General features: G+C 44.6%; 2 protein-coding genes across 2 annotated transcripts; both read right to left on the bottom strand.

The window, feature by feature from the left end:
* Positions 1 to 4,603: 4,603 nt before the first annotated feature.
* On the bottom strand, positions 4,604 to 6,330 carry LOC127744600 (60S ribosomal protein L16, mitochondrial-like). Its single transcript, XM_052256738.1, has one exon. The coding sequence runs from the start codon at positions 6,266 to 6,268 to the stop codon at positions 5,714 to 5,716; it is 555 nt and encodes a 184-aa protein (XP_052112698.1). The 5' UTR covers positions 6,269 to 6,330; the 3' UTR covers positions 4,604 to 5,713.
* An 84-nt stretch (positions 6,331 to 6,414) lies between these two features.
* Positions 6,415 to 7,506, bottom strand: LOC107457911 (uncharacterized). Its single transcript, XM_016076095.3, has one exon. It carries the CDS (start codon positions 7,504 to 7,506, stop codon positions 6,502 to 6,504), a length of 1,005 nt encoding a protein of 334 aa, XP_015931581.3. The 3' UTR covers positions 6,415 to 6,501.
* Positions 7,507 to 8,185: the final 679 nt, after the last annotated feature.

Genomic DNA, 8,185 nt, shown 5'->3' on the forward strand with positions numbered 1-8,185 from the left:
GATCCCAAGTCATACCTTGATACAGAGGTATGGTTGGGAGGAAGGGTGGGTAACGTTTGAGCAAGACTTTAAGGTTCTTCACAATCAAACCCACTTGCTCACACATTACCTCCAGATCAGACACAGGGGTAGTGATCGAGGTGAAAGTGGATTTATCCACTTTCTTAGCTAAGGCTATCACCTTAGACAATTAAAAGAAAGATAAATAAATAACACTTCACTAAAGGTAGCCCAAAACGTAATCACTAGTTGAAAAGAAAAAGAAGTTAGTACGGCCTTTCAAATAGAATCTAATAAGAAGTCCCGTGCCAAGCCCTAAGAAATGGGCAAAGAAAGGCACACAGAACGAATCCCGCGGAACAACCAAATGAAGAAAGCCATTTCTAATAGAGGTGCCTACGCGTCTTGATAGAGGGGCGATCATAGGTTCACCTAGACAAGAAGGTAGCAACGGAAAGCAAGGCAAAAGCTCAATCCAACATACCTTGCAGACTAAAAAAATAGGATGAGGGTTGGGTGGAACTGCCTTTCTTGAAGCAGTTCCCTGCCAATCGAAGACCTGAATGTAGCAGCTCCAACACTAGTAGAGGAGCGGGGACATCTCAAAGTAGCCTAGGGGCAAAAAAGTTTTGAAGGGAATTGCACAGAAATGCTAGACTCAGTCCAAGCACGAGAATGCCAATCAACTGTAATGGTAGCTCAACCAAGGACTCAGAAAGCACTTTTTCCAGCACTTGTGCCAACCAACCCAACAAAGCAAGCCCTTCTATTGGATACGAGATTGCAACCAGAGCCATCTTGATTCGAAGAGCTTAGGGAGAGCAAGCAAACGGAACTTCACATACAAAATTTATTGAGTAGCCATAAGAAGTTCCTCAGAGGCTAGGGGTGAAAACTATTAAAGGTGTCTAATCGTATAAATAAAACTGACAAGAACTGGACTGATTTACCTCGGGGTTACTTTCCGAGGCGGTAAGGAAGCGTAGCAGCATCGGGGGAGTCCTATTAAACCTCTATTCCATCAGGCACACTAAAAGCTGGTCTTTAAGAAACCAACCTGAAAGTAGGAAACTTTCCTTGGGATTATATATCATCATAGGCCAGCCAGGAGAAAAACCGCTTTCTTTCCAAAGAGATTCATGAGTTCCAACTCTTCCGTATAGCCGTCTTGATGAGGGCAAGACTAAAATACGGAATAAGGAAAGCAATGGCATCGATTAGAAAGAACATTCTAGATGGAAAGATATGTCTTGTGACCGACCAGCCTTTCTTTTTTAAATATATGATCTTTTTTCCGCTGTCTTTTCAGGCCGGGAAGGGTATCCGCGGAAGATGAGCTAACGTAAAGGCCCTCGGCAGAGGAACGAGCTCTATTTACGTCATTCTAAGAGGCGCTTCAAGCCGAGTAGCGAAGATAGCAAAGTATAGATTGGATTGAGACAAGAACCTTCCGTTGTTAAAGACAGACTGGATTACCACACTCTGAAAGCCCGGGTTCCAGCTTAGCGCATTGAAGGAATAAAGAAATGGCACAGCTGAGTGCTAGAATCTTAGTCGATGGAAGTTATATTCACCAATTCACTAAATGAATATTCGTTCAATTTCAATCATAATAGTCAAACTCTTTGTTCTCATAACAGAGAACCGGCCCTTAGCCTTAGTTGGAAGCTAAACCAAAGCTAAGCTTGTAGGCTCGTAGAGAAAGCTATTGTGCAGGTATACCCACAATCCATGTTCCTGAACAGTCTCGTTCGAACATCTTAGGGTTCACTTCAAGCCGTGGCTTGCTTTCTCGGTATCGTAAGTCTAAACTCTTTATTTAAGCCAAATAACTAATAGATAGAGATATAGCTCAGTAAACACTGGAATCACTATCGCCTTCGGCTTAAACACGGCTACGCTTCGCTCTATCGCTAGTGAAAGAAGATAGCAATTTCTGGTCACTTTCAGTCTAACCCGGATTTACTTAGTTAGTCGGGACTTGCTTCTTAGCGTGTAGTAGATCCACCAGGCTAGCTTTCCTGTAGTAGAGCGCGGGGAGAGTGACCATCAGGGCCTTGAATAGTTTATGAGGATCTTGAATTATACAGTGCCCTAAGATCCCAATCCTCAAGCGAATGGCTTTTACTCAATCTCAATTCATTCAGTTAGGGCCCCTTGGTGTATTAAACCACCAAATAATGGTAGCTGGGTTTGTAGGAAACTTTTTCAGGTGAGAGAGTTGGCTATAAGATATATTATACTAAAAGTTGGCAATGAAACCAATACATCTCATCTCTCTGGTATGACTCTTGGCTGCCTATGGGTTCTATAGTGGAAAGTTATGTATGGTGAGCAGATCATGGGGGAGTCTTTTGTTCCCCAAAATAAATGTAAAAGTTGCAGACATACTTTTTTTTTAATTCCGGATGGTCCCTCCCTACAGCTGCAAATCAAGATCCGCAAGAAATTGGGGAGTGTATCAGAGCCATAAGGCCCTTGAACAGTGAGCAATAAGATAGAGTTATATGGATGCCTGATCACTCAGTTTTCCATAAAAAACGCCTGGAGGTTAATCAGAGCTACTATGCCTTGGTTGAATTAAAACCGGAGATCTTTTTAAGAAGGAACTCAGTCGTGGACTGATTCCGACCCTTTACCAGAAGAAAACGGAGGAGCGGTATGGTTTCTATTAGAAAGGCTATTTCTTGAGTATCCAGAATAGTCTGTAGCGAAAAGCCTTCCTCATAGGCAAGGCAGGAGCTAGAAGCAACTCGCCAGACTCGAACTGGCACGGCTCGCATCAAGCCTATTCTTCCCTCAATAGAGTTTCTTTTGTTACGAAGTTCGAAAGCCTAAGCCTTTTGACATCTGCGGGCCCGCCGGCTAAACGAAAAGAGTCCTCTTTCCGGACTCCCCCTAGACCTCTGTCTGGCCTAGGGGACATCTCTAAGCTCTAGAGCTCCTGTCTCCTCACTAAAAGCGTAACCGGCACCAATCTCCCTTTCATCTTGGGGGCGACTCTATACCTTCCCGGCGCATCGTTACGTGCCCTCATTAACCTTCTGTAAGGCAAGATTCCTAATGGTGGGGGAGCCCTCTAAACCCACTTTCCCCCTCCCCCCCGCTTAGCGGGGGGCCTCGCAGTCGCCTTTGGCTCGAGCTACTTTTGCTTTCCGGTAACAGATAGCTTGCTGCCCAAGTCTACCTCCCAAAAGCGAGCCATATCGTAAAAAAACCAATCACCTCTAACACTTACAAAGACCTCTGAAGCGATCTTCTTATAGTAAGTAAGTTTAGATTAAGCCAACCTGCTAATCCCTAGATCTAGAGCTAGAGAAAGAAAAAGCAAGGCAACTTCCGTGACGAGTCAATTCGGATTGGATTGGAGTCTAGATCTTGGTGGGAAGTCCAATATCCAGTCATTTTGAGATGTAGGAAATGTCGCGCCATAAACTGAAAGGATATAATAAAAGGTGTATCCTATAATAGCCAAAGCAATCCATGATGTGACAAAGTGGATAGAGCTTTGAAGAAAGATAACACTGATGCTATACTATACATTGATCTTACCGCAACGCCCCTCCTTGCTTGCCTAAGAGTTCTTGCTTCAAGTTCACTTGCCTTGCTTCTTTCTTCCTTGGATGCTGTTGCATCATTAGATAGGACTTTCTTTGATCGTTCGCGCACAAGAAAAGAAGTCCGTAAGGTTGAAAAGGGATTTGTTTTTAACTCTAGCTCTGACTCAACGTTGGGATTCCTCCTTTTCAACAAGTTCTTTCAGAATCTGTTGATATGAGATTCAACCGATAGCGGATTAATAAAGTGCAGTCGATGTGACACAATACAACGACAAGCGAATCTGCTCTAATCTCACGGGTAGGTACTTAACAGGAGAGAGGGATCCGCGCTAGCCTATTTCGCGTTGGGAAACTCTACCGAAGTGTATGTGTTAAGGATATAGTCATTTCACCGATACGGATAACCGACTTGAGGAGGAAGACCCCTTTCATTTTTGAAGTACCTAGGGGTACTAATACTAAACAAAGGCAAGTTGGGAAGGATGTTTTTCCATTACCAAAGAGCCACAAAGGCGGATTAATAGCCGTCGGAATCCAACAAAGCAGTGTAGGATTAGGATAAATAGCTCCTAAATCCACTAACCCAGGAAGAATGCCATCAACTCCCTCCATCCAACAGCCGGTAAGCAAGGAATATTCCCAGTCAAACTGCTATTACCTGCTCGTCTATCCTCCAGGACAATAAGTATTTTCCCATCAACAGCCAATACAAAAAATTTCCATGATAGCCGAGGCTGCTAACAACCGAAAGAGGGACTGATAGGAGTTTGTTGCCGAAACCGTCTCGCTACCACAGGTTTCCCTTACCTACCGGAATGAAATACAGGAATTAGAACCAGAAACTGCCGGGATGAACAGATGGAGGTATTCACCCAATAGTAGCTACCCCACCACTGGGTATTGTTCCCCTACAACGCAGTGGTTAAGTTCTTTCTTTCCCCGATCTACTAGCTACACAGGGATTCACCAAATAAGAGCTACACTGCTTCGTTGCCCTTATTGAATAGCCCTTGGTGCCTTAGGAATTTCGTATAGTATAAATCATCCGCATATCCTCGATACTCAATTTACTTTTACATCTCTCGTGCCACACAAACGGAATTTACTTAACTCGGTCAAAGAGAAATACAATTCGAAATGAGCGCACCATGAAAACGTTCTAATCCAACTCTGTCTGCTCTAAAGCATCCAGGCCATAAGCCAAGCATTGAATTCTTACCCCTTGGCTAATCCAACTCTAAACCTAAACTTCGGATTCAATCCAGCCCCAAGCTGGGGCTACCCTTTTTTTTACCTACCGGATCCAACGATTCGAGGTCTGCCCGCCCTAATGACCGAATGCGGCGGTCCCTCCCAATCGGTCATTAGGGCGGCACCCCGGTTTTCTGAGTGCCACCCGTAAACTGTTAAAAACAGAAAGTATCATGGTACGTCGTCCACGGGGTTTGGGAAGTGCCTTTGCTCCCTTTCCCAATCGTGGACGCGGTGACCTAATTCCAGATCGAGTCTGAAATCTCGACCTTTAAGGCTAGAATTCCATTTCATTTGTTCGAGAATTCTTAAGATTTGCTGCAGTTTGAGCGGAGAAGCCGTTTCCAGTCTAAGATCGTCAAAAAGCTTCTGGAGCATGTCCTTCCTTGGTTTCCTACCTTTTATTATAAAGAAAACTTTTTCAATGCGGTTTTTCAACCACATCGGATCAGGGGCTTCCGGCACCCCCATGGGGGGATTGGGAGCCTGTTGTGATGTGTGATGGGCCCACCACATTCTCCCCTGCTCCGGCAGCGTTCGCCGAATCCACTCGCTGCCTTACCGAGGAAGGCCCTATTTCTTCCCTGGGATCACTGTCTCGTGCCTCCGGGTTTCTTGAAGCGGGCTCGGCTTCGCTATTTTCCGTACCCTCACCTGATGGTGACCGGTTAAGGTATTTTAGCCAACTCTCCGAGCCACTGTTCCCTGAATTTGTCCCAGTTGCCATCCAAGGAACCACAGAGGCTCCTTCGGTAATAAGGAACAATAATCCTAAACAAATAAGGAAGGAAAAACACCCGGGGAGGCCCAACTGACATAATGCAAAGGAGAGGGCCCGACCCCCCACCCTTCGCCTAATTCTTTTGAATCCCGGCCCGGTTTTTCCCCACTAACCAATTACGTTACGACCACTTAACAAACTTGGTTGACGAACATGGTTTATGCGCCGCTAATGTAGCGGCTTGTCGAGCATTTGCAAAATTCACACCATCCATTTCAAATAGGACTTGTCCCGTGGACACACGAGCAATCCAACCCGTAGGATTTCCCTTTCCTCTTCCCATTCTGACTTCTGTAGGTTTCCCGGTAATAGGGATATCCGCGAAAACTCTTACCCATATCTTACCATTTTTTCGGAATTGTCCGCTCATAGCACGATGGAAGTGTCCGATTATAGCCCGACGCGCTGCTTCAATGGCTCGATATGAAAGACGACCAGCTCTACAACTTTGAGTGCCATATCTTCCAAAACCTAGTTTTGTTCCGTCTGGTTCGCAACCCCTACTACATCTGCCTTTACGATATTTACTAAATTTCGTACGTTTCGGATATAGCACGTCCCTTTTTTTTACTATATGAAATCCACACTTTGACACCTGAGATTCCGTAACGAGTAGATACTTCCGCGGAAGCATAATCGATTTTCTGGTTAAATACATTACGAGATGTTTTTCCATACTTTCCGCATTCAGTTCTAGCTATTTCTGCGCCTTCAGATCGACCTGAACAACACCCTCTACCCCTTTCTAATGAGGGGAAATTTACCGTTTTCTACTCAAAAACCAGAGAACACTCGACCGATCTCATCCAATTCTGGTGTGGCCCAACCTTCTTTGAAATCCCCACGGTTCTCGGGCGATAGAGGATTTCATAGTTCCATAGGTAAGCAAATAAATGCTTATCTCATTTTTTAATGCATACACCTGTTGGGCTGGGGTCCAACTTCTTTCTTGTAATGGACTTGCCTACATATCCGATTCAACCTCGGAATCAAGCCCATGTAGTTCAGTTCTATTCCCTTTTTTTTAAAGTTCTGAAATCTTTCATTCCCTAACGCAACCATCTCATCTATAAAAGTGTTCCAAACGGGAGAGTTACCTGTCCCTAAGAAGCGTCGTATCCTTCGGAACTGCTCTAGCCGCCTATCGATGTCTGTTTCCCAGGCATCGTAGAGAGCCATGTTGATGGCTCGTCTAATATCCTCTTTGTCCTCATCCGTGAGATGAGGGGCGCCCTTTTTGAGAAGTAAAGTCTGAGCTTTTTCCACTATCCGAGCTTCTTCATTTTCGCAACTTGTTATGATTGCATCGACAGCTCTATATATAGGGTCCTCTGTCCCCGGGTCGAGCTGAGGAAGGGGGCGGGGGCGGGCAACCTCATCTTCCTCCTCTGCTAAAACGTTGAGGTCGAAGGAGGTCCAACCCGAGCTCGAACCTTCGTGTGAACCCACACCCACTATGGAGTTGGATCCACCGGAGGAATGGCTAGTAGTTGGGAGCACCGGGAACAGGGAAAGATCAAAGAATTGATAAAGAGAAACGAAGTTGTACAGGGTGAATCCAAGGCGTACCAAAAAATAGTAAAAAAAGGCCCATTGAAAAAAAGAAAGAATTTTTCGCAATTTGGGTTTTGTAATAAAGAACAAAAAAACTTTGACTTCCCAATCATCTGGGAGATAGAACTTGTAGAGAATATAGAAAGTAAAGAAGAAAAGGCAGAACCAGAAGAATTGTGTGAAATAAGTGAATTGATCCAGTTGAGGCATGATTGATTCAGACAAAAGAAATTCCCTCCATACAGACTGAACTCTGAACTCCGTCAAGCCTGCAGGACTAGTGTTTTGACTATAGAGAGTTGTGGTTGGTTGTTGACCAACAGAAAGCATGGGAAAAAGACCAAAGATGAAGGACTCCATTTTTATGCTTCTTCTTCAGCTTTACTAGTTAGGGGAGGCAAAGGATTACCGGCTTCGCGAGACCTTTTCGATCTACTCATGGCGTAGCTCTATACGGGTCCTTGCTTTCTCGATCAACTAACTTCGTGCTGAAGAAAGACGGGTCCTCGAAATTCTTGTATTGTACCTTTTGTTGGGTACACTTAACACCAACCCAATCGAGATAAGTCGAAAGTAGAACGAAACTCGATCAATCCATGAACTAGAAACTTATCCACCCTCTCTCTGCTAAGAGCAGCTTTCTTCTCTTACGCTAAACTCTTTTTTGCTATTTTGCCTTGCCAGCCCTTTTACTCGGTCTTCAGCCTTAAGTCTATCCAGGGCGGGAGTGAGTAGATATTCAGGAACCGATGCGATGGGAGATCGAAGAGTGGGCACTGGGATATCTACGGCTATATCTCATTCAATAGAACATTCTAGTTCATGATCATACCAGGTCATCAAGTAAAATCAGTCTGCTACCTTAGCTGCTGATTCGATAGCCAAGCACCTGCACCAATTAATTGAGCTCCTGCGCTTCAACGGGTTATTAATCTAAGATCAAGAAAGGGTAAAAGCTTTGATTGAGAGGTTTCATTCTTGAATTAGCGCTTTCTTTCATGCCTGATTGGATGGAGCTTAGCTCATTGGCTCAGCAGGA

The sequence above is a fragment of the Arachis duranensis genome, unplaced genomic scaffold (genome assembly GCF_000817695.3).
Source record: "Arachis duranensis cultivar V14167 unplaced genomic scaffold, aradu.V14167.gnm2.J7QH unplaced_Scaffold_633524, whole genome shotgun sequence".
Lineage (NCBI taxonomy): Eukaryota > Viridiplantae > Streptophyta > Magnoliopsida > Fabales > Fabaceae > Arachis > Arachis duranensis.